The 27,371-nt window shown below is 40.5% G+C and overlaps 1 protein-coding gene across 1 annotated transcript in view; it reads left to right on the top strand.

The window, feature by feature from the left end:
- LOC108709357 (leucine-rich repeat-containing protein 75A) overlaps window positions 1–27,371 on the top strand; it is a 132,163-nt gene that overhangs the window by 60,568 nt on the left and 44,224 nt on the right. Inside the window, exon 3 of the mRNA XM_018249124.2 lies at window positions 9,707–9,819. Coding sequence (XP_018104613.1) covers window positions 9,707–9,819 — 113 coding nt within the window. The remainder of the gene's footprint in view (window positions 1–9,706; window positions 9,820–27,371) is intronic.

Here is a 27,371-nt window from a genome sequence, read left to right as displayed (position 1 = left end):
TTCATTCCACCACACAGGCACGCTGCCTAGGAGTCATCTTAGACTCTCATCTGTCTTTTTCACCACACATTCAAACACTTGCAAAATCTTGCCGTATTCAACTGTGCAACATTGCTCGAATAAGACCCTATCTCAGTTCAGAATCAACTAAAACAATGATTCAGTCTCTCATCATCTCCCGCCTTGATTACTGCAACTTACTCCTCACAGGTATTCCAACAAGTCACCTTTCACAACTCCAATCTGTTCTAAACGTGGCCGCTAGACTCATTCATCTAGCTTGCCGCTCAACATCAGCTGCTCCCATATGTATGTCCCTTCACTGGCTCCCAATCTCTTCTAGAATCAAATTCAAATTACTTACACTCACATTCAAGGCCCTAAATAATGAAACCCCTCCCTATATTTCATCTCTAATCTCCAAATACACTCCTTCACGAAACCTACGCTCTGCTTCTGATCATCGACTCACTTCTCCTCTGGTCACTTCTGCCCATTCTCGTCTACAAGACTTCTCTCGGGCTTCTGCTTTTCTCTGGAACTCTCTGCCACAAGCTGTCAGACTTTCTCCTTCCTTTCAAACTTTCAAGCGCTCCTTAAAGACCCATCTGTTTAAAGAGGCCTATTCGATGTACCTTAATTAATCATTGCTGTATCAAAAATGACAAAGTGTTTATACAATCCTAATGTCTCAATTGTACCCTAACCTTTTAGTTTGTAAACCCTATTGTACTCTGTAATCTTTGTTAGTTATCCACCATTTATTCCCTGTTTGCTATAACTGCAGTAAAGCACTCGGATCTTGACAGCGCTATATAAATAAATGATGATGATGATGAAGCTACCCATCACACTCTGGGGGCGGTGAATATTTATAAGATGATATACCTACCGAAATTTTTATATGTACTATTAAACTCACCTGTGAAGATTTCACCCCCTTTTTTCCGGAAAGTCACCTCTTTGCTTATTCCTTTTTTGTGGGACAATAAACCACCCAGACTTTCCTGGAAGGTCTTGGTGGCTCCTATAGACAGAGGCGGGTTGGGACTTCCCATTTGTACCTATACTATATTGCTGGGCAACTTTACCACATCCGCTCTTGGTTTCATCCTACGGAAGATAACCCTAATAGTATATTGCTGGGCACGTTATTAGGCTCCCTTGAGGCACTTCGAAACATTCCTTATAGGAAGTTAGGGGACTATGATAGGCTACCTATGACTGTTACCACTCCGCACCATGCATGGGGCCTCGCCTGTAAGTTATTTAAGGTGTCACTCCCTCTTAGATCTCCACATTTGCCCCTCTGGAAGAATGCCAATCTTCCACATCTACAGGTGATCCCAGACCTTCAGTACTGGCCCCAGCTGCGGATTAGGAGCCTGGGGGACCTTTTGGTCGACTCTGTCTTCCCTACTATGGCACAGCTTAAAGAGAAAACAGGGCATCAAGAGATTCAATGGTTTAGATATTTCCAATTTAGGGCGGCCTTCAGAAAACAATTTGTTAAACATTAATTAAAGCCAGCGGGATTATTTTGCTTCCAATAAGATGGGATCAAGTAGAAAGTACTGTTTTATTATTACAGGGAAAAGTAATTATTTTTAAAATGTCATCTATTTGATTAAAATGGAGTCTATGGGATAGGGCCATCTGTAATTCTGGATAACGAGTTTGCGGATTACGGATCCCATACCTGTATTGAGAAAAAGGGAAGTCATCTTTTAAATTTAGAATTATTTGCTTAAAATGGACTTGAGATGACCATCCCATAATTTCCAAATAATAGATCCCATACCTGTAATTACTATACTCAGTTGGAGGAGGCACGTTATTAGGCTCCCTTGAGGCACTTCGAAACATTCCTTATAGGAAGTTAGGGGACTATGATAGGCTACCTATGACTGTTACCACTCCGCACCATGCATGGGGCCTCCTCTGTAAGTTATTTAAGGTGTCACTCCCTCTTAGATCTCCACATTTGCCCCTCTGGAAGAATGCCAATCTTCCACATCTACAGGTGATCCCAGACCTTCAGTACTGGCCCCAGCTGCGGATTAGGAGCCTGGGGGACCTTTTGGTCGACTCTGTCTTCCCTACTATGGCACATCTTAAAGAGAAAACAGGGCATCAAGAGATTCAATGGTTTAGATATTTCCAATTTAGGGCGGCCTTCAGAAAACAATTTTCCTCCCTTGAACTGGTGTATTCCTCCCTAGGCTTTGAAAACATTCTCTGGGATGGAAGTGATGCTAAATTGGTCTCTAGACTTTATAAGGTGTTACTTCTCTGTACTCCGGACCCTTTCATTAAAGCTTTTCAGAAGTGGCAAGTAGAACTCCCCACTTTGGGTTCGGAAGACTGGGACCAGGCCACTGAGGGACTATATAGTTTTTTTATATCTACTAGGGACCAGCTCATTCAATTTAAGTTTATCCATCAGCTTTATATCACACCAGTTAAGCTAAATAAACTTGGCAGATCCCCTGAGGCCAGATGTCCCAAATGCCGTCAGCCAGATGCTAACTTCCACCTCCTGGTCTGGGAATGTAATGTGGTCTCTCGATTCTGGATTACTGTGATTGAAGGAACATTTGGCCTTCCCTGGTATTGCGACTCCTGAGGTGTGCCTATTGGGTATAGTAGACGACTTACTCCCATTATCCAGATCTAGAACCCTCATTAAGACTGCTCTGTATTATGCTAAGAAATCTGTAGTGATGCGATGGATGTCTCCCCAACCCCCTACTATGCAACAATGGCTCTCAACAATGGCTCTCACTAGTTAATAGGGACTTCTTCTCATTAAACTGACCTATGAGGCTCGTGGCTGTCCGACTAAATTTGACAAAGTGTGGTCCCCATGGCTTGATGTACACCCTGAGCACGACCCCCACATTTCACTGCCCCCTACCCCCCACCAACAACAATAATGTTATTACTGGCTTTTGTGTTTGACTTGTGTACCCACTGATAGCTGTAATGTCATGTTTCGTGTAATTACTGCAGACTACCGTACATCCATTGTTTATTGTTAAACATTAATTAAAGCCAGCGGGATTATTTTGCTTCCAATAAGATGGGATCAAGTAGAAAGTACTGTTTTATTATTACAGGGAAAAGTAATTATTTTTAAAATGTCATCTATTTGATTAAAATGGAGTCTATGGGATAGGGCCATCTGTAATTCTGGATAACGAGTTTGCGGATTACGGATCCCATACCTGTATTGAGAAAAAGGGAAGTCATCTTTTAAATTTAGAATTATTTGCTTAAAATGGACTTGAGATGACCATCCCATAATTTCCAAATAATAGATCCCATACCTGTAATTACTATACTCAGTTGGAGGAGGAAATTTAATTTTTTCTACGGCAGATGGTCATGCTCCCAGTTGCTCTTTCACTAGCAGAACCTTTGCAGTATATCAGTTGCTGTTGAACATCTAGGGGAGTGCAGAAAGGGTTAATCATAGTTATCACACAGCATAAATAAAGAGTAGTAATTTATTTTATCTGTGTCCCCAGCTTCCTCAGTGACTCAGAGCTTCTGATTTCTCAGTTTAATTTTAACTTCAGCCTGTGATTGTGCTGTGTCTGGTGAGAGACAGTTATTGTGCAGGTGCCGTGCAGTCAGCAAGGTGTGTGCCTATGATTAGGGAGGGAAGCAGGGTGATATGATGGCTTTTTGTCTGCTGAAAAAAATTAAAATGTATAACCCTTTAGATATGTTTGATAAGTTCATGTTGTTAGATTGATTAACTTAATGTATACGATGTACAGTAGAAGTTGTTTACTAGGAGCATATCTACTTATATATGCTGAGAGGTGGAAATGCTATTAATGCAAAGGGTTCATCCCATTCATATGTCACTAGTATTGTAGGCAGATTCTGCTTCAGACTCCATTATGCAACCATTAAATTGGAAAAAATTGTGTACAGTACATGTACATGTATCCAGAATGCTCAAGACCTGGGGCTTTCCGCATAATGGATCTTTCTGTAATTTGGATCTTCATACTTTAAAGGCTACTAAAAAATCATGTAAACATTAAATGAACACAATTGGCTGCTTTTGCTTCCAATAAGGATGAAGTATATCTCAGCTGGGATCAAGTACAGTACAAGGTACTGTTTTATTATTACAGAGAAAAAGAAAATTATTTTTAAAAATTTGAATTATTTGGATAAAATTGAGTTTATAGGAGGTGACCTGTCAGTAATTCGGAGCTTTCTGGATAATGGGGTTCCAGATAACGGATCCTATGCCTGTACTGTCCAAAAGTTTACATGCCATGGGCCAATAATTCAGTATTTAAAGGAAACTAAATTTATAATCACTGGGGGATGCCAAATGATATGTTTCGCACCCAAAATGTTTATAATGGGTTGCCTGATGCCCCAGAACACTGTTCCTGTTAGCTGAAAACTGCACCATTATGGGGTACTTCTGTAACAACACCATGTTGCAATCTTATTCCGCTTCTTTGATCTTCTCTTTGGCCGAGTGCACATACTGGTAAGCCGTTTTTTATTTTCCACATTTTACTTTGCATGTGCATCTGGACAGGAATGTAGAAGCAGATCCAGAAGAAGATGGTTGTGTGGAGCACCTGCAGTAGTGAATGATTATAATTGTTGGGGGGGTGCCTAAAATTTTGCAAACCAAATATATAATTAAGCATAAAAACTCTGTCTGTATCACACTGTATATAGAAAAAAAAAAAGCCGCATTGATACTACAACAGGCGTCTTCGGCGTGAATTGGTCTGCGCTCCAAATGTGAGTCATTTACTTTTACTATTGGAATCATTGGGTGAGTTACCAAAGTCTCGCGAGAGCCAGAGATGCCGAGTCGCGGTGTGCTCCGCCATCAGTGCTTCGTATCACTATGAAATTCTATTGAGGCCTTACTAGGGACCTATAAAGAGGCATAATTATGTTTTCATCCCTTGAGTTAATGCACTTTTTATGCAAGACAGAACTTTATTTGCTTTAGTAGCCACAGAATGACACTGCCCCGAATTAGACAACATGTTATCTACAAAGACCCCTAGATCCTTCTCATTTAAGCAAACTCCCAACACACTGCCATTTAGTGTATAACTTGCATTTATATTATTTTTGCCAAAGTGCATAACCTGCATTTATCAACATTGAACCTCATTTTCCAGTTTGCTTCCCAGTTTCCCAATTTAGACAAATCACTCTGCAAAGTGGCAACATCCTGCATGGAACCTATAGTTCTGCACAATTTAGTATCATCTGCAAAAATAGAAACAGTACTTTCAATGCCCACCTCCAGGTCATTAATAAACAAGTTGAAAAGCAAAGGACCTAGTACAGAGCCCTGCGGTACTCCACTAACAACACTGGTCCAATTAGAAAATATTCCATTTACCACCACTCTTTTGTAGTCTATCTTTTAGCCAGTTCTCTATCCAGGTACAAATACTATGTTCCAGGCCAACATTCCTTAATTTAACCAGTAACCTTCTGTGTGGCACTGTATCAAATGCTTTAACAAATCACATCCACTGCCATCCCAGAATCGAGGTCCCTACTTCCTTTCTCATAAAAAGAAATTAAGTTAGTCTGGCAAGATCTGTCATGCATAAAACCATGCTGGCACAAACTCATAGTATTATGATTTGCTATGAAGTCCAGTATCTTATCTTTTATTAACCCATTGAAAAGCTTTCCTACTACTGACGTCAGACTAACTGGCCTATAGTTTTGAGGCTGAGAATGGGATCCCTTTTTAAATAGCGGCACCACATTAGCAATTTGCCAGTCTCTCAGACCTCAAAGAATCCTGTAAAGAGGTTTGGCAATCTCTCCAGGTGTTGGAAACTGAAGCTCCCATCATTCAACAACAGCTATCCAATACAGGGAGATGCTGGGAGTGGAAGTCATAGACTCTTCCCTGACTTCTGAAGACCTTATAATTAGGATGTACATCACTCCGTGTTTTTGTGGGCCATTAACACTAAATAGTGCTATGCAGTGAAATGAGCAGGGCTCTTTAATTTTTGGTTGTTATCTGTTACAAAGATATAAAATATTATACATACAAATATATCAGCCATTAACTACTCACTGTCCCTTCCTCAGTTTATTTAGTAAGTAAAAGTAAATATAATTGCATAATTATATAGTATTGACCGCAGTGTAACTTCTTGCAATCTCAGTTCTTATTAATGACCCTGGAAAAGAGACTTAAAGCCTAATTACAGACTTGTATTGATAATATGTTGAAACGATGAGGTAACAGGAGACTGAAAATCGATGACAAAGTAAACATGGTGGGATGGAGCTGAACAATGAAGCATTGCCTGAAATCTTGTTTACTAAGTTGCAACTGTATAATTTATAATTTAACGAAAAACATGTCCTTGGGAAATGTTTTTTTGATTTTCTCCCATGTTATTCTCTATAAAGTTAGTCTCAGTATTGTGTACAGTGCGCCAGTCGCCAGTCACGTTATTACAGAATACCTATCATCACGTTATTATACCTAAACAAGGTGCTACAGATACAGGCCCTTGTTAAAGTGTACCTGTTTTAACATGAGTTCAATGAATAGGGTTTCTGTTATTTCTTCAGCTAAACAGGGAAACTGAAGAAAACTGATATTTTGTCCTTGCAAGATAGATAATTAGATTACCAGTGCACAGATAATGTCCCTCCATAGGGACTCCTGCTAACAAAACAGTCACAAAGGCTGAATGGAGGGATTGTATACTGGTAATCTAATTATCTGTCTTGCAAGGCCCTAACATGGAGTAGCTACAATTTTCCTGTTTTCCTATTTAGTGCAAGAAAAAAAAAAAAAGAAACCATATATTTTACGTGATTAAAACAACAGACAATATCATGTTCAGCACAAGCCCTATTTATGGAAATTATTTGTTGAACAAGGGGGTGTTGTCCCTTTAAACAGTGTATGTATTCTCTGTAGTAATGTTACATCTAGTGGCTAAATTATGTGCTAATTAAGCCGCCCAAGCCCCGCGAACCTGCATGAACCCGACCCTCCGACATTGCTAAAAAATCTGTGCTGTTTCAGTGACACTGGCCTGGGGGCAGCACAAATGGAAGGATCGCTCCGCCCCCCGCCGCGCCACTGAAGCAATGCGGAAGATCTGTTAGTGGTGTCAGGCAGTCTGCTGCACCAAGGTTCGTGGGCTGGGGGCGACTTTGAGGGGGCTATTGTGGGTGTAGCACATACTTAATACTGACACATTCCTATGATTTTTATAGGAACGGGTCAGTATCGCTTTAAGGATAAAGTTTCACTTTGCCCTGAATTTCTATTTTCCAGCAATTCAGTATATGTTTACACAGATATTATATTACATGGCTGCTGCTCATACAGTATCCTGTTCATATATGCTTTTATATGTTGAACTGGAAACACATGTATTGCTTTCCATAGCATAGAGGAAGGCTCGATTGTTCTCCATAAACAATTGCAAAGCCTCATCTGTTCATGGAAGCTCTGTGCGGATTGCTTTCAATACCAGCTTGAGAGATCTCAACACTGAAATTAGAAGCTTGTTTTTTTTAATTATTTTCCTTATGTTTAAGTGGAACACGTATATGTTTACTATTTTCTTGAGTTTGGGTAATTATTTTTAGATTATCAGAAAAAGATGGCAGATGTTTGAGAGGATGTTTTTTATGATCTTGTTTTTTTGCTTGATTGTATATATCTAAATAGTTTTGATAAGTTTGATGCAGAAATGTACGTTTTAAGGTGTTGTTCAGGAAATTCCTGAGACTGATGGTCATTTCCCAGGCATTTTGTCATATATAAAAAGAGAGTGAAAAATCCTGGATGAATTTAAAATACATAAAATGAAGTATGCTTGATGTCGCTAATTCAGGTATTCTTCAAATTTATATAAAGGCATGGGATCCATTATCTGGAAACCTGTTTTCCAGAAAGCTCAGAAATATGAAAAAGACACTCAAAATTGTTAAAAAATTATTTCCTTTTTTTCTGTAATAAAAAACTGTACCTTTTACTTGATCGACTCTAAGATATACTTAATCCTTATTGGAAGCAAAACCAACCCATTGGGTTAATTTAATATTTACATGATTTGCTACTAGATTTCAGGTATGATGATCCAAATTACTGAATTATCCTTTATCCAGAAATCCCCAGGTCCCAAACATTCTGGATAACTGGTCCCATACCTGTGTAAGCAGAGATAAAGGGGTAATCACAGAATCTGAATCTGAAAGAGAGTATAAACTCTGTCAGTAAGTGAAAAGGTCCACATAAGAAAGAGTTGTTTAATCGGGAGAAAATGATACCAGGAAGGAGACCTGATTAACAGTCACAGAGTGACTCTCCTTCATAATCAGGGCTTGAGCTGTATTTAGGGATGATTGTGACCTCAACGCACTTCAGAGAAATTATCTTCAGAAAATGCTTATGATTTTCAACAAGCAGAAGCAATCCAGGAGAGTCTGCCACTTATTCTATTCGTCTTTGGAACAGACCGGAGAAATGTATCCCTTTTGTCGAAAATGAAATCTGTACAACACTGTAAGTCTTGTGGGAACAACCTTAAAGGAATTGTTCAGTGTAAAAATAAAAACTGGGTTAAAATATAGGCTGTGCTAAATAAAAAATGTTTTCAATATAGTTAGTTAGCCAAAAATGTAATGTACTGTATAAAGGCTGGAGTGACTGGATGTCTAACATAATAGCCAGAACACTACTTCCTGCTTTTCAGCTCACTTGGTTTCAACTGATTGGTTACCAGGCAGTAACCAATCAGTGACTTGAGGGGGGTCATTTGAGTCATAACTGTTGCTTTTGAATCTGAGCTGCATGCTGAGAATCAATTGCAAACTCACTGAACAGTTTTGTCCCACAATGTGGCACCCTTCAAGACGCTGACTAACTCAGAGTTAGAGAGCTGAAGTTGCTTTCTGTTATGTTAGATATCCGGTCACTCCAGTTTTAATAGATTACATTTTTGGCTAACCAACTATATTGGAAACATTTTTTATTTTGCACAGCCTATCTATTTAGCCAGTTTTTATTTTTACACTGAACTGTTCCTTTAAGACATTATATCCTATGCTTAAAGTATTTGGACAGTGCCAACTGAGAGTTGAACATATTTGGCCCAAGCTGGCTAGTTTAAAAGCATACCAATTACAAGCCAACGTGTAAGGAAGGGTTAATCTTGCAATAACCAGTCTTAATGCTGACTGTAAGATTAGGGAGGTGATGGACTAGAGCTGTTTTTCAGGGCTTGGGATAGGGCGCCCAGTTTCAGCAGTCCCACTGAAAACAAACATAAATATTACAGTACATTTGCAGAAAAGTCCCAAGGCCTCTTCAATTAAAAACAAAATTAATTTATTGTTATTCACATTAAAACAGTATCTAGTACATACCTTAGGTGGGATATGTGGGGTAGTATGTACTAGATACTGTTTTAATGTGAATAACAATAAATTAATTTTGTTTTTACTTGAAGAGGCCTTGGGACTTATATCGTTTTTGATATAAACTTTTCTGCAGTTGATTGCCTTTTGGAACTGGGGCGGGTCCCTTCGGCCTGGCTGAATAATTATATGGACTCCCGATTTTGAATTGATATATGTGTATTACAGTTCATTGACAGGATATTTATACCATTAATAGCAAATCTGAACCTACCTGTTTTTGTTGCAGGAAGGGGATTCACTTGGAGCCATGGAAAAAGTATGCAGGCAGCTGACTTACCATCTGAGCCCTCACTCTCAGTGGAGAAGACAAGACATTGTGAAACGGAAGCCACAAGCCTGGTAAGTCCAGAAACGTATTGGCAGATTTTAAGAGGCACATTTATAAAGGGTCAAATTTCGAATTCATGTCAGGTGCCCCATTCTGGACTATAAACAAGATTTTGGCATGATGCAAAGCGTGCCTTTATAACAGAGGACATTATAGACAAATAACAGGGGATTTAACTAAGTAACTATAATAGTCTCCAGAAAATGGCTTCTCCTGCCTACTTGCTGTAATTGTGAATTTCAAGACTTAAAGAAACAATTGTCAGGCAACCAATTCTGCTGCCTTGATTCATAGGATACAGAATCAGACAGGCCCGGACTGGCAATCTGTGGGTTCTGGCAAATGCCAGAGTGGCTGCTATAAGGTCCCATAGAAAGTCAGCATTTAGTGGGCTGGTGGGGGCTGTTCGGGCCTCTATGTGGGCTTATTCAGGGGTGCTTCGCCAATGAGGCGAGTTGAGGATGTCGCCTCAGGCGGCAGCGCCCCACTAGGTACCAGGGGCAGCAAAAATGCTGCTCCTGGTACTTTAAGAGCGAATTTCTGGGGGAGGGGGAGCAGCAGCAACTGCTGCTGCCTCAGGCGGCGGAGGGGCCAGGATCGCCCCTGGGTTTATTTCACCTCTGTGTACCTGAAATGCCAGGGCCTATTTTAATTCTCAGTCCGGACCTGGAATCAGATAAAGTTTAGTCACATATAGGGACCACTCACATATGTTACCCTCCCTCAGCCCATATTTTCTCTGTGCCAACCAATCCGTGTCTAATGTACTTGTTTACATTAGTCCATGTTCTGGGACGCATCCTCTAGAATCTTTCTGGTTGTCTGGTCTCAGATGACAATCTTGTCTGGAACATTTTGGGGATCTGGAGACATATGTGATGGACAATTATTATGACAATATCTCAGCAAGTTGCAAGCCACAAGCCAGATAATTCTTCTCCAAAACCTAAGTTTACAGCATGTAAACAACTAGGCCTGCCATTCTTCTGTTAAACATCAAACAAATCAAATTCAAATTTTAACTTATACTTAAGTAATGCTGACACGAGGTCACCCATTCCTAGTAGAAGAAAAGAGGTTCCGCCTAAATATTCGGAAGGGGTTTTTTACAGTGAGAGCTGTGAAGATGTGGAATTCTCTCCCTGAATTAGTTGTACAGGCTGATACATTAGATAGTTTTAAGAAGGGGTTGGATGGCTTTTTAGCAAGTGAGGGAATACAGGGTTATGGGAAATAGCTCATAGTACAAGTTGATCCAGGGACTAGTCTGATTGCCATTTTGGAGTCAGGAAGGAATTTTTCCCCCTCTGAGGCAAATTGGAGAGGCTTCAGATGGGTTTTTTTGCCTTCCTCTGGATCAACTGGCAGATAGGTAGTTAATAAAAATAAACAAAAAGTTGAACTCGATGGACATGTGTCTTTTTTTCAACCTTACTTACTATGTTACTATGTTAAGTATGCTGCAATAAACTTAAAGCAAGGGGTTCACCCTGCCAGCATTACCTTATGTGCCTTCTTTGTTATACTTAACCTCATTCTTATACACACGTAAAATTAAGACTAATTTATCTTCACACAATACTGAAATAATTTATGTTGTGTGAAGTGAAGTTTATTTTGCTTGACTAACATCATAAAATTGGATTTGGAATGCTTTCTTTGGGTTACAGGTCCCCTCTAAAGGGGTGGTTCATCTTTAAGTTAACTTTTAGGGGGTTATTTATTAAAGTCTGAATACCAAAAATTCTATTTTGGGGGGGACTAGATTTTTTCTGGATTTGTTAAATTTTGTGTTTTTTGGGCAAAAATCCGAAAAAATCGGAGTTCTCAGGCAGAAAATCTGAATTTTTTTTTTCGATTTTTTTCTCGCACAGGAATTTTTTGGGAAAATGTATTGATAAATAAGGGGAAATAACCCGTATGGATTTGGTTAGAGTATATTTCAGAAATAAATGAGATAAATTTCTGGTTTTTATAAATAACCCCCTTAGTATGTTATAGAATGGCTAATTCTAAGCAACTTTTCAGTTGGTCCTTGTTATTTTTTTTTTATATATAGTTTTTTAATTATTTGCGTGTTTCTTCTAACTCTTTCCAACTTTCAAATGGAGGTCACTGACTCCATCTAAAAAACAAATGCTCTGTAAGGCTACAAAAGTATTATTGCTGGTTTTTATTAATTATCTTTCTATTCAAGCCTTTCTTATTCATACAACAGTGTCTTATTCAAATCAATGTATGGTTTCTAGGGTAATATGGACCCTAGCAACCAGATTGTTGTAACTGCAAACTAAAAAGCTGCAGAATAAAAAGCTAAATAACTCAAACCACAAATAAAAAATGAAAACCAATTGCAAACTGTCTCAGAATATCTCATAGCCTCATGCTAAAAGTTAACGCAAAGGTGAACAACCCCTTTAATGTATATGTAATACAGTGAGTTACTTTACTGAGGTTTTAAAATGGTTGTTTACCTTCAAACACCTGGTTATTCTTAGACAGTTCACCAGAAATAACCTCCTTTTTCAATTACTTTCTATTTTCTATGTGTGACGCTTTTTCTAATATTGAAGTGTAAAGTGTAATTTTTCACCTTCTAAAGCAGCTCTGGGAGGGGGGGTCACCAACCCTGTAAACTGTTCTAAATTGATACATTTAGTTGATACATTTCTTATCTTTGTCCCTGCTGACAGAATCTCTGGGTTTCATGTACTTCGACTAGGGAAATTCGATGGTCGAATTTTTTTGAAGTACTGTCTCTTTAAAACGTTGACTTCAACCATTGACACCTAAAAGCTGCCGAAGTGCTGTTTTAGCCTATGGGGGACCTCCTACAACCTGTATGGAGGCAATTGGGGGAGTTTTGGAGATCGAAAGTCGAAGTTAAAAAAATTTGAATCGAAGTACGATCGTATGATTCGAAGTAGGCCGAATTCGGCCCACTTCGACCTCAAAAAAACTTCGACCTCCATTCGATTGCTCTTTTTGAATTAGAAGTTCGAAGTTTTATTAACTTCGACCTTTGATAAATATGCCCCATAAACTTAGGTTTTGAAAAAACAGTAAAAAATAAAAAAAAGGAATTGAAAAAAGTACAGTCTGAAAACAATTTAATTGAAAAAGGTGTTTGGAAGGTGAACAACCCCTTTAACTGTAGGTTTCCTGTTTTCCTGTAAAGTGTTTGTATAGTTTATATAGTGAATAAAGTACCACCTCTTGTAAATTATAAGGATATTATAAGTGACTGAGGAGTTTCATGACCACATAAAAACGCATGCACCGATATTGTTATACAAAAAATTTTCGTACAATATTCGGTTCGTGCATGTTGGGAGACAAGCACGCCGATATTGGCAGAAGCCCTGGATATCGATCGATCGTCCGAGGTGGAAAATTTTGATCGGGTGCCTTTGAATGTAAAGCTATGGCACAGGATGTTTTTTTGTTTGCCTGCAGTGAATCTACAATACTGCGGGCAACAAGATGTTTTCTTTTCACTGTCACTAATGTGAATCAGTGGTGGGAAAACATAAGTGTCGCAAAATAGCCTGAAGTTGTACCAAAAGAAAACTGCAACCCTAATTTTTTTCAGAGTGCAGAGGGTTGCACAATTGCTGTTCTGCACAAACTGAGCTGAGTATTTGCATTCCTTTATAGAAACATACCGTGGTGCAATCCATAGGGAAAGGAGAATATTTTGGACCTGTCTTTTGTGCATTGCACCTTGTCCACACCTAATGCCCTAACATTTTTAATTGATCAGTTCTGTAGGGTTCTTGCATTCTTGTATCATTTGAACATATATTCATGACAGGACGTAGGTGAGCAGGCACACCAAATGAATCACCAAACTGGTCTGTTTCAGGGACAGCAATTTATTTACTTTCAGTTCCATCCAATTAACAAGCTTGCAAATCACAAATGAAATGTACTGATGCATGACAATGAAACGATTTTCTATCCTGCTTCTGCAGAAAAGCAAGTTAGTTATAGTTTATGAAATATTCCTCTAGTGCAAATTGGCATATTCTTGATAAATGGAGCATGTAGCTACAGTATCAATCCAAATTACTTCTTCAATGTTTATTCAGTGTACATAATACGAATAAAACTATAACGGTATATTTTTGTTCTGCCAATTTTCCTACAAAGTAGCACAAAAAACCATCACCTATTTAAAATATCTCATATACTGGGCAGGAGAAAAAGAATCCAAAACCTTGTTAAAATTAGTTTTTTTAACAACTTAGTATTTTGACAAAATAAGGGCCAGTCTGGTGTGTGTGTACATTTTACTGAGCAGTAATGATAGTTTTACTCATTGGCAAAACCCTACAATTAGCAGTGCTTAGTGATCAGTGCTTAGAGCAGACAAACAAATTTTGATTAATTAACAAAGGTATCAGTGGTTAAATGTGCGTCATTTTGCTAAAACCATTTCTATCTAATTTTGGAAAATCATAAGAAAATATATGTAATATTAGTACATGTATATATGGTCTGTTATTTGGAATGCTTGAGACCTGGTTTTGTCTGGATAAGAGGTTCTTCCCTTCTTAGCAGATGTATTAGAGCTCAATCAAATAACTGATTCCAGTACAAACAAAATCTAACAAAATAACTGCCTTAGAGAGACATAGGGGGTTATTTATCAAAGTCCAATTTTATCTCAACATTTTCTGCTGCAAATTCTGATCAAACCACTTATTTGTTATTACATTTTCGCGAAAATTTGTTTTGCGGGAAAAAAAATCAGATTTTCACAATTTTTCGTTTTTTTTTTAACCCAAAAACTTTTTTTTTTGAATTTTCAACCAAAAACTCAGATTTCTTATGTTTTTTGCATGAAAACATAGGGGTATTGCACGAAAACCAAGCGCACATCAAAAAATCATTGGGACTTTCTTATTCAGACTTTCCAACCTTGGGGTTTAATAAAGTCCGAAAAAATTATGATTTTATAATTCGGAGTTTTGTAAATAACCCCCATAATGTCTGGTGATTTTAATAGAGTGAGCTCTAATACATCTTCTAGGCAAAAGGAGCATCCTATAAGATATAGTGGATCTAACGTCAATTAATATCTGACACCCAACTACTGCATGTAGAGAGAATGAAGAGCAACAGATGCTGAGAGAGGAATAGTGAAGAAAAACTTAATTTATTTCAGAAATGGTACAGAATTTTTTATTGATTATATTTAAATAACTTCTTATTTTGGTATACAGAAGCTTATATTAAATTTTCATTTTTAAAAGACAAGCACAATTTGTACAAATAAATCATGCACCTCACCACAACACCACACAAATCTATGTGATGAAAGACCAACTCCATAGAATGCCCATGTGATGGTATGCTTGTGTGAACACGGAGCAGCTCTGCTGTTTGTAATGGAATGATTTACAGTCCCAGGGCTGTAGCTACTCTACTTCTTAATTAATAGCTAATTAAAGTTCATTGTTAAGATGAAACATCATTGCACACACGCTTTATAGGTCAAGTGCTTTTTTTCAAGAAAGACAGAACATGCTGAATAGAGTGAACTGTGAATATAGCAAATTTTGATGGGTTTAGTTACTTTACTGAAATGTAATGTCATAATTATGACTTAAAAAAAGTGTTGCTATGTAGACACTTAGGGGCAGATTTATCAAGGGTCGAATTTCGAAGTAATGGGAGTTTTTTGAACTGCTATAACTTCGAAATTCGAATAAAAAAAGAACAATCGAAATCTATTTTAAAAATTTAAGTTTTTTACTTAAGGTGAATAGGCTGTATTCGAATAGCTTGAATCGAAGTTTAACACATTCGATCAAATTCAAATAGAAGTATTTGCCCCAAAAACGATTTTTCAAAGTCCACCAAATGTCTCCAAGTAGGTTCTAGGAGCTCACCCGTAGATTTAAACAGCAGTTCGGCAGGTTATAGATGGCGAATACTTTTAAAGAGACAGTACATGATAAATTTCGATATTCTAATAGACAATTTTTCTTTCAAATTCAAATTGAATTTTGGCCTTTTCGATAGCCGGAGTATACAAAAATACAGTAGCTTCAAATTTTCATTTCGACCCTTGATAAATCTGCCCCTGTAAGGTAATACAGGTATGGGACCAGTTATCCAGAATGTTTGGGACCTGGGATTTTCCAAATAACGGATCTTTCTGTAATTTGGATCTTCATACCTTGTCTTTTTAAAAAATCATGTAAAAACTAAGCATGCTGGTTCTGCTTTCAATAAAGATTAATTATATCTTAAGTTTGATCACGTACTGTTCTATTCTTTCTAAATGAAATCATTTTTAAAAATTTGGGAGACTGCCTTTCCGGATTACGGATCCCATACCTGTATATACAGTTGTTTCAAATAAAAGCTGAAATAGGAGTGCCACAGGACACAATGCTTCAAAAGCCTCCAAAGCTGCTCTTGTTTAAAAATACACATTTTCACAATTAAATGCAGGTTAGGCTAAATCACTTCTTAAAATAGCATCACAGCAATACTTTATTCCTTGGCTTTGAAAATAACATTCAAGAACTCAATTTCAGTAGGTGAATTCAGCAGGAAGGTCTGTATGGAATTATACAAAATTGCACAGTGGTCATGTTGCTTTCACAATTGCTTTCACACGAGGGTGAACTTTATCAATGACATCTCCTCTTATGATAAACAGGAGTCATCAAAAACGAAGTAATATTCTTAGAAGCAGTGATGGCATCAGTTATGAATGGGTCATTTGTGTCAAGTCACTTATTATATTGTATATTTTACAATTGAGGGGTACATTATTCCCTGTAAAATGCAGGTCATGCGGAATTTAATACATTAATTCATAGAAAACTATGACACTATGTAAGTGTCACTTGGTAAAAAGTAAACTATGTGACTATAAGAAAGTAAAGAAAGGCCAGAGCCGGATTAAGACTAAACAGGGCCCTAGGCAAGGTAATGCTTCTGGGCTCCCCCCCCCACCTCGAACCACCCAAAGTTGCAGTTGTAAAAGAAGCACTGCTATGCTAGTGCATACCTTCCAACATTTTGGAAATATAAAGAGGGATAAAAAAGTTGTTGCGTGTAGCGCAGCGACAATTTTTGGACCACGCCCATTTCTCTGGCCACACCCCCTAATTACCATGTTCATTTTACAAAATGTGGCTGTAATAACTTACCCCGGTAGGGGTTGTGGAGTGCGACGGGGACGCTCGTCGCACTCCAAGCGGGGACGCCCGCAGGGATCTTCTGCGCCTAGGGCGCGCTCGCCACTTCCGTCCGCGTCTTAAAGGCGCAGGCGCGCTGACGTGTGACGTCAGCGCGCAATGGCGCGAGTTTTGAATGTATTTAAAGGGACAGTTTGTAATTTTAGATTGCCCGTGATAGGATTTGTTCCTGGTGCTTTAGCTGTTGCTATTCTGTGTGAATCTGTTCCTGATTATCTGTTTTGACCCTTGCCTGCCTGTTTGACTATTCTGATCTCTGGAACCTGACTCTTGCCTGAAATCGATCTTGACTGCTAAATCCTCCTGTTTGACGTTCCGGTTTGACCTCTGCCTGTTATTGACTCCGATTCTGCCTCAACCCATCTGATTGATGCCCTGGTTTTTGACCCTTGCCTTCCTGACGATTCTGTTATCCGCCTGCCTCGATCCAGCCTGTCTGACCATCCGCTTGCCTTGTCCTTTTGTACCGTGACCTTCGGCCTAAAGACTCTGCTAACAGCCGTGCCCCTTTGCCAGCCAGAACATCTCGCCTTGCACCCCTCGTTAAGTCCAGGTGGCACCCAAGTAAGCTGAGGGCTCCTCCCGAAGCCCAACGGTGGTCACACTACTGGTGAAGCCGAGCCGAGACCAGGGTGCTTGGCATTTGTTCTGGTATCGGTTGCCGGCCGTGACATTATCACGGGCCATGGAGGACGAAAGTCTAGACGGTGCTTCTGCTGCTGCTTCCGTTTCACCTCCTCCAACTACCACTGAAGTGCTCCTTACTGCCCTGCTACAGCGCATGGAGGACCATGAGCAGAAGCAAAACTGTTTGCTTCAGGGGTTTCACAATCTGACCCGCAAGCTTGAAACTTCGCAGCAGACAATCAGACCAGTTGTCTCTTCCCCTGAGGGTTCTTCTGCTGTTTGGGGTGATTCTGCTAGACCCCAGGAACCCAAAATTGCATTCCCTGATAAGTTCAGTGGGGATAGAGCAAAATTTTTTGTCTTTAAAGAGGCATGTAAATTATACCTGGGTTTCTTCCCTCACTCCTTTCCAACAGGTGAGGAGAAAGTAAGGTTCGTTATGACTCTATTACAGGGTGATCCCCAAATTTGGGCTCTTAGACTGCCCGCCTCTGATCCAGCCCGTTTCTCCTTAGATACTTTCTTTGAGACCATGGCCATACTCTACGATGACCCGGATCGCGCCTCTTCGGCCGATACCGCGATTCGTAAGTTGCGCCAGGGGAAACGGGATGCAGAGGTGTACTGCACTGAGTTCCGCCGGTGGGCAGTAGAGACGGGGTGGAACGATATGGCGCTACGTAGTCAGTTCCGTATAGGGCTGTCAGATCCTGTCAAAGACACTCTGGTAAATTTCCCCCTATCTTCCAATCTGGATGACCTCTTGTCTTTCGCCATCCAGATAGATAGGAGACAGAGAGAGAGAAGGGGTGAAAGGGGGACTTCTTCTTCTTATTCTGGTGTCACTAATGTTAAGGTATCTAACCCATCTGTGTCTTTACCTCAGGATGAGCCTATGCAGTTAGGCCTATCCCACTTATCTCCTGAGGAAAAGGCACGCAGGCGTTCCCTAGGTTTATGTATTTACTGTGGGGAAAAGGGTAATTTCCTTAATCAGTGTACTAAGAGGCCGGGAAACGCCCAAGCCTAAATGGAGAAGGGGAGCTCCATTTGGGTGCAGGCGTTTCCTCTCCCCAATCTGCCTCCAAGGTTTTATTACCAGTTAAATTGTCTTGGCCTACGGGTTCTGTTAATTTGTCCGCTTTTGTGGACTCTGGGGCGGAGGGTAATTTTTTGGATACTGCTTTCGCAGCCAAACATGGTATTCCTCTGGTCCCTCTGTGTACCCCCATGAGAATTTTAGCGGTGGATAAAAGACCCCTAGGGTCAGGTGTAATTAACAAAAAAACTGCCTTCTTATCATTGTGTATTAACGATTCTCACAGTGAGGAGATAGCCCTTTTTCTTATTGAAGGTGCCTCTTCTCCTCTTATCTTGGGGTTACCATGGCTCCAGGCTCATAATCCTCATATTGATTGGGTTACGGGGGAGATTTCTCAGTGGGGTTCAGATTGTGGGGGCGTATGTATTCCTCCAACAATAGCAACTACCTCAATTGAGGGTTTACCTGCAGCCTATTCGGCATATGCCGATGTTTTTTCCAAAAGGGCTGCTGAAACCTTACCCCCACATAGACAGTATGACTGTCCCATTGACCTAGTTCCAGGTTCCACTCCTCCTCGTGGTCGTACGTATCCTCTTTCTTTACCTGAAGCCCAAGCAATGAGGGACTATATTGAAGAAAACCTTGAGAGAGGTTTCATCCGACCCTCTAATTCTCCTGCCGGTGCTGGGTTTTTCTTTGTGGGTAAGAAAGACGGTGGTCTTCGCCCTTGTATAGATTGCAGGGGTTTAAATAAAATCACCATTAAGAACCGCTATCCCCTTCCTCTAATTTCTGAGCTATGTGACCAGGTTAAAGGTGCCCAAGTCTATACCAAGCTTGATCTTAGAGGTGCTTACAATCTCATTCGTATTAGAGAGGGGGATGAGTGGAAAACAGCATTTAACACCAAAGGGCAATACTTAGTAATGCCCTTTGGGCTCTGTAACGCCCCCGCAGTTTTTCAAGAATTTGTCAATGACATCTTTCGAGATCTGCTGGGGGTATTCGTAGTGGTCTACCTTGACGATATTCTTATTTTTTCTTCCAATCTAAACGAACACCGTAATCATGTTTGCGAAGTCTTACGTAGGCTAAGGGAGAATAATCTTTATGCAAAACTAGAGAAATGTACCTTTGAGGTTTCTTCTGTTCAGTTTTTGGGGTTTATTATTTCCAACAAGGGTCTAGAAATGGATCCAGGCAAGGTGAGAGCTGTCCTGGATTGGGCCCAACCCCTTTCGTTACGTGCTGTTCAAAGTTTTCTTGGTTTTGCCAATTGCTATCGTCAATTTATTAAGAATTTTTCTCTTATTGTAGCCCCCATCACAAGTTTAACTAAGAAGGGCGCTGATCCCAGTATTTGGCCTCCTGAAGCCTTACACGCCTTTGAAACCCTCAAAAGAGAGTTCTGTTCTGCCCCTATTCTTCAACACCCTGATCCCGCTCTTCCTTTCATTGTAGAGGTTGATGCTTCTGAGGTGGGAGCGGGGGCAGTCCTTTCCCAAAGGCATCCGATTTCCAACAAATTGCATCCCTGTGCCTTTTTCTCGAAGAAGTTTTTACCTGCAGAGGTAAATTACGACATAGGGAACAGGGAATTGTTGGCTGTCAAATTGGCCTTTGAGGAATGGCGGCATCTCCTAGAGGGTGCAAAACATGTGGTGACGGTCTATACTGATCATAAGAATTTACTTTATATTGAATCCGCTAATCGCCTAAATTCTAGGCAAGCCAGATGGGCCTTATTCTTCTCAAGGTTTAATTTTGTTTTAACTTTCAGGCCTGGTTCCAAAAATACCAAGGCAGATGCACTCTCTAGGAGTTTTGAATCTTTCCCCTCCGACTCTAGTGAGTGTACTCCCATCATCCCCAAAGAATTAATTTTAGCCACTTTAGAATCCGATCTTTCCTCCCTATTACTTCCCTTACAAACATCTGCTCCTACCGATACTCCCCCTGGGAGATGGTTTGTTCCTGAGGAGCTTAGGGAGCAAGTTTTGAAGGAGGTTCATGATTCTAAAATGGCGGGGCACTCAGGAGTTACTAAGAATGTTTCTCTACTGTCCCGTCATGTTTGGTGGCCTTCTTTCAAACGGGACACAAAAATTTTTGTCAACTCCTGTCCAGTCTGTCAAAGATCTAAATCCTCTCGTCAGTTATCTCAAGGTCTGTTAAATCCATTGCCAATTCCTGAGAAACCTTGGTCCCATCTTTCGATGGACTTCATTGTAGATTTGCCCCCTTCCCAAGGGAAGACTGTGATTTGGGTGGTGGTGTATAGGTTCAGTAAGATGGGCCATTTTATTCCCCTTCCACACCTCCCTTCTGCTAAAACCTTGGCTGATCTATTCATTACTCACATTTTTAAGTTACATGGTTTTCCTGAGAATATTGTTTCTGACAGGGGGGTCCAGTTTGTTTCGAAGTTTTGGCGTGCTTTCTGTTCTTTAGTAGGGATTGAGTTATCCTTTTCCACTGCATATCACCCCCAAACGAATGGTCAAACTGAAAGGGTAAACCAGTCCCTTGAACAATACCTTAGATGCTATGTGTCTGATAATCAGTCTACATGGTCCGAACTGTTACCCTGGGCAGAATTTGCATACAATAATGCTACCCGTTCCTCCTCAGGAGAGTCTCCCTTCTTTATTGTCTACGGGTTACATCCCAAAGCATTTTCTTTTTCTGGCTCTAATTCCCCTGTACCTTCTGCCAATTCCTCTGTCGTTAAATTTTCTTAAATTTGGTCTCGGGTACACAACTCTTTGTCCGCAGCTTCCCTAGCTCAGAAAAAAGCTGCTGATAAATTCCGTAGGGAAGCACCCAAGTACAAGGTGGGGGACTTGGTATGGTTGTCTACAAAAAACATCAAGCTGAAGGTCCCCTCTCCCAAATTGGGTCCCAGGTTCATTGGTCCATACCCCATCATTGCTATAATCAATCCATCCTCTGTACGTCTTCAATTACTAATTTTAAAATTTCTAACTCCTTCCATGTTTCTCTCTTAAAGCCTGCCACTAATGTTCGTCACTTGTCTGTTCCTCCCCCAGTGTTGGTTGAAGGTCAGCCTGAATATGAGATCCAGGAGTTCCTCGACTCCCGCCTTGTGCGAGGTAAGCTACAATACCTTACTAGGTGGAAGGTCTTTGGTCCTGAGGAGAACTCTTGGGTCTCAGTTGAAGACATCAAGGCTGATCGCCTCAGGAAACAATTTCACACCAAATTTCCTGGTAAGCCTGGGGGTCCAGTGGCCCCCCCTAGAGAGGGGGGTTATGTAATAACTTACCCCGGTAGGGGTTGTGGAGTGCGACGGGGATGCTCGTCGCACTCCAAGCGGGGACGCCCGCAGGGATCTTCTGCGCCTAGGGCGCGCTCGCCGCTTCCGTCCGCGTCTTAAAGGCGCAGGCGCGATGGCGCGAGTTTTGAATGTATTTAAAGGGACAGTTTGTAATTTTAGATTGCCCGTGATAGGATTTGTTCCTGGTGCTTTAGCTGTTGCTATTCTGTGTGAATCTGTTCCTGATTATCTGTTTTGACCCTTGCCTGCCTGTTTGACTATTCTGATCTCTGGAACCTGACTCTTGCCTGAAATCGATCTTGACTCTGCTAAATCCTCCTGTTTGACGTTCCGGTTTGACCTCTGCCTGTTATTGACTCCGATTCTGCCTCAACCCATCTGATTGATGCCCTGGTTTTTGACCCTTGCCTTCCTGACGATTCTGTTATCCGCCTGCCTCGATCCAGCCTGTCTGACCATCCGCTTGCCTTGTCCTTTTGTACCGTGACCTTCGGCCTAAAGACTCTGCTAACAGCCGTGCCCCTTTGCCAGCCAGAACATCTCGCCTTGCACCCCTCGTTAAGTCCAGGTGGCACCCAAGTAAGCTGAGGGCTCCTCCCGAAGCCCAACGGTGGTCACACTACTGGTGAAGCCGAGCCGAGACCAGGGTGCTTGGCATTTGTTCTGGTATCGGGTGCCGGCCGTGACAGTGGCAGGTTATGAAAGTTTGAACATCTTTCTGTGTTTTTTTTCAGTTATTACAGTTTTGCACAGTCCCACTCCAGGGGGCAAATTCACTAAGATTCGTAGTTGCGACAGGCGTAACTTCGCCGCACTGCGCCAGGCGTAGTTTCGCCAGTGCTTCGCAAATTCACTAAAATCCGAAGTTGCGCTCAGGGGTAGCGTAAGGTTGCGAAGTTGCGCTATCGTTGATTCGCTAAGTAAAGCGAAGTTACGCTAGCGTTGATTCACTAAGTAAAGCGAAGTTACGCTAGCGAAGGCTAATTTGTATACGGCGCCAAATTCAGATTTCAATGGAGGAATACGTATCAGCACTACAAATGGCTAGAAAAGCTTCAAAGCATCAAATAAAATTTTTATTTTGCCCTACACACGGGCGTAACTACAGAGGAAGCAGACCCTGCGCTTGCAGGGGGGCCCAGTAGAATAGGGGGCCCAGTGAGGCCCTAATTAATAGCCAATTTTAATATGTCCGGGTAGAACAGGCCACCATATCAATATTTTGGGGCCCTAAATTGAATCTGCTGTGGGGTCCAGTGACATATAGTTACGCTACTGCCTACACATGTGCCCACTGTCTAGGTAAGTTACCATGAGTCAGGAGATGTAGGGGGGAAGGAGGGGAGCCCCAAAAATTTTTTCGATCTTTTTCAGCCTATCACCCATAATGTAGAAAACACACCAGCGTTTTTTGGGACATAGAAAAAATTTTGTCTTTTTTTGAAGCAATCCCTATCTACTCTATTGCGCTTGGCCTGGTCTGAGGTGGCGAAGGAAGTCTAGCGTAAAAGGTAGCGTTCAGTACATTGTGCGCGTTAGTGAATTTGCGTAGTTACGTCGCTAGTGAAACTTCGCCAGGCGTAAGGGTGCGAAGTAACACTAGCGAAACTACGCCAGCGTTCGTTAGTGAATTTGCGCAGTAACGAAAATGCCAAACGATAGCGAAGTAACGCTAGCGTTCGGCGCTTCAGCGCTTAGTGAATTTGCCCCCTAGAGACCCTTTACAAATTACTTTGCCTCCAAAATTTTTTGTAGTTTTTTTTCTCAGTTCAGTGTGCCCTCCTCCATGCAAAAGTTCAACAGTCCCACATACTGCTCCAGCAGCATCTTCCTTTTAGAAATTCCATCTGGGACCACCTACCCTTCACGCATGCGCAATGCGCCACCATAGGCCTTTTTGTCACTACAGGAAAGCCAATTGACAGATTCCGCCACCAAGTTGTGTCCTGAAATCTTATGGGTCCAGAGAGCTGCTCATTATATCCAATGCTTCTGCCATTGGTTCACTGGTCCGTGAGCCCAACCACAGTAGCTACAGGTATATGCTGGTAAAGGCGATTGGTCAGCGGCTGATCTTGGCGATAGGACGCTGAGAAGAGTGAAAAATAGAAGTAATGTTCGGATGGTTCTACTGTCGGAGGGCAGAAGACGCTGCCACAACGTTAGTGGGACCCGGAACATTTGATTTTTTTCCTGTTCTCCAGGCCTGGGCCCCTAGAGCTAGGCGGGCCCTAGGCAGTTGCCTAGGGCGCCTAGCGGGTAATCCGGCCCTGAGAAAGGCCATATTGTAAGTGCAGCGAGTTCAGAGAGGAATTATTTTGATTATTAGCCATAAACAAGTCTCATGCTGCTCAGGGAAATCATCTAATGAAGTGCATAACAGAGATTCGCTGCCTGTGACCTCCTTGCAGCAGACGATGGAGAACATTTGTATAACAGAACCAGTGCTAGGGCTGCAGCCAGGTCACTGTGTACCTTCTGGGATTTGTTAATCTCACAGGTAATGGTTCTGAAAACAATTTTGTTAATAGCTATTGGACTGTTATGACTCACTCTCTGGCTGTATTAGTAATAATGTTCTATTAGCTGCATTATAAATAAAAGTAAAGAAGCTAAGGGGGCTTGTGATTTGAATTGGCATGTTTGGCAGCTGGTTTTGGAGCTGGTATATTTGTAGTTATGTTCATACAAATTAAGGTTAAATAAATGAAAGATAATCATAATAAATGTGGTTGCAGCTCTTAAAATATTAGTCTAAAATAATCTTAATATTACCCTAATGTTTGACCAAGAGATCCTGCTATGTTTATCCACAATGAATATACAGTACAGGTATGGGATCCGTTATCCGGAAACCTGTTATCTATCTAGAAAGCTCTGGAATACAGAAAGGCCAAATAATACACATTTTTAAAAGTTATTTTATTTTTAATAATAAAACAGTAGCTTGTACTTGATCCCAACTAAGATTTAATGAATCCGTATTGGAAGCAGAAACAGCCTATTGGGTTTAGTTAATGTTTACATGATATCCCAGTAGACTTAAATGGGTTGTTCTCCAGAAATAAAGATTTTTTTCAATTACTTTCCATTATTTATTTCTTACTGTTTTTCCAAAATCTAAGTTTAAAGTTGAATGTTCGTGTCTCTGGTGTTTGTCTGGCTGCTCAGTAATTCAGGTGCACTTTAAACTGTTACAATTTTGCAACATTGAGTTGATAAATTTCTCAGCAGCATCTCTGGAGTATTAGCAACAATTGTATCAATGCTGACAGCTGCCTATAATGAAACCCAAGGATTCGGCTCACCACAGACAAAGTTAAGAAATGTATCAACTAAATGTATCAATTTAGAACAGTTTACAGGGTCGGTGACCCCCCCCCTCCCAGAGATGTTTTAGAAGGTGAAAAATTGCACTTTACACTTCAATATTAGAAAAATGGTCACACAAAGAAAATAGAAAGTAATTGGAAAAAGTCATTATTTCTGGTGATCTATCTGAAGACAACTAGTTGTTTGAAGGTGAACAACCCCTTTAAGGTATGAAGATCCAAATTACAGAGAATGTAGGTCTCAATTCTACATTTGTAACTGCTGAATTATTTTTAATGCATGTATTAGTTACATAAGCAAAAAGAGAATACTAAGGATTTACTAAGCATACAGTGAGTATGTGATGATGAGTGCTGCATTTGTAAAGACATCTTGTAGTCTGCAGGAAGGCAGTTAGATAATGTATTAAAGAGGATCTAAACCTAAAATATAATGATGCAGGCTTACTCAGGATGCTTCTCTATGCACTTTTGCAATTTACATTCACTTTCATTTTTTGGTAGGTAAACATACATTTCCCATCAGTAATGGTTTCTGAGATGCCTGCATTTTTAGACGGCTAATAGCAGGCTTTTAGCAACTGAGAGTCATCAACCCGAGGGCTAACAGAATACAGAATATGCATAGGCAGTTAGGGTCACTGACACTAAAAAGGATTTGTTGAGCCATATAACTTTGTCTAAAACTATCTCAGAAAACAATTAAAACAAAAATTGAATGAAAATTGCTTAAAGTACTTAGAGGACCATTCTGAATTTAAGTTTTTACATCAGTTAATGTTTTGGGGTTTAGATCCCCTTTAACATAATATTAAACTAGTACTTGTGCATACAGTACCTGGTCTCCTGTTGTGTTTACATTAGCAAATCAGGTGCAAATAGCAGTATACTTAAGCACTAGGGAGCATACAATCACCTTGATTACTATCTGGTGAAAATCTTTGAATTACTAGAATAGGCTTTAGACAATTCGTGCCAGATGGCGCCGAGCTCAGTCAGGGTCGGATTGGGGGCCCTTTGCTGCTGTCTCTGGGCCCCCTGGCCCCTTACCCCTGCCACAACCCACCTTCTGCCGCAGAACATGCGCACGCACCAGTATTTTTGCGACGACCGGCCTTGAGAGGGAGGAACAGTGGACTTGGACAGGGAGTGGTGCCCAGGAGAGCCGGGGGCCCACCGGGTTTTTTCCCAGTGTCCCGCTGGCCAAGTCCACGGTTTTTTCAGAGTTTTCATCCGATTTTCATGATTTTTTCAGATTTTTTACCCAAAAACTCAGAATTTTGCCTGAAAACTTCGGGGTATTGCACAAAGCCCAGCGCACATCAAAAAATCATTGGGACTTCTCCCATTGACTTATGTGTAACCTCGACAGGTCTGAGATGCCGGATTTTCTGATTCTGACTTTTCCATCCTCAGGGTTTAATAAATTCCGAAAAATACGTGATTTTTGCATTCAGAGTTTAGTAAATAACCCCCTTAAAGTTCCTAAAATAATTCATACTTGAAAAATATGGATTTATGCAAAGTTAACATTAGGTCATTTTGTATTAGTTGAGAGGAAAAACAAACTAGTTAAAAATGAATAATTGTCTAATTGGACACTATAAGAAATGGGTATGGCTAAGGATTACCACTATCAATATTGCTTGGTTTTGTTGTTTTCAAAGTGGCAGTGAAAACACATCCCCAACCTTAATTTCTTGGAAAAATAAAAACATGAAAACATCTTAGGATAATTGTTTTGTGCGTCAGAGCTGGTTTGCCGGTATGCTTAATTTCCCTAGGGAATCACTGGTTGCTGAAGATAACAGGATTCATTTTGATTTGGATTTTTCTAACATTGAACTTTTTTTTATAAACTTTACAAAGTAGCTGATCTGCAATAGAGTCATCAACATGAAACTGATTCATGTAGGTTATGCTACTATTAATGGCAACATTAGCATTATAATTAGGGATGAATAAACACAAAAAAAACTAATTAAAATCAATTCTCCAGGTTAAAGGGGAACTATCACTAAAATGAAAATGTAATATAAGG

Source organism: Xenopus laevis, chromosome 2S, assembly GCF_017654675.1.
Source record: "Xenopus laevis strain J_2021 chromosome 2S, Xenopus_laevis_v10.1, whole genome shotgun sequence".
NCBI classification, from domain to species: domain Eukaryota; kingdom Metazoa; phylum Chordata; class Amphibia; order Anura; family Pipidae; genus Xenopus; species Xenopus laevis.
Note: the sequence above shows the minus strand (reverse complement) of the source record. Positions and strands in the feature narration are given on the sequence as shown.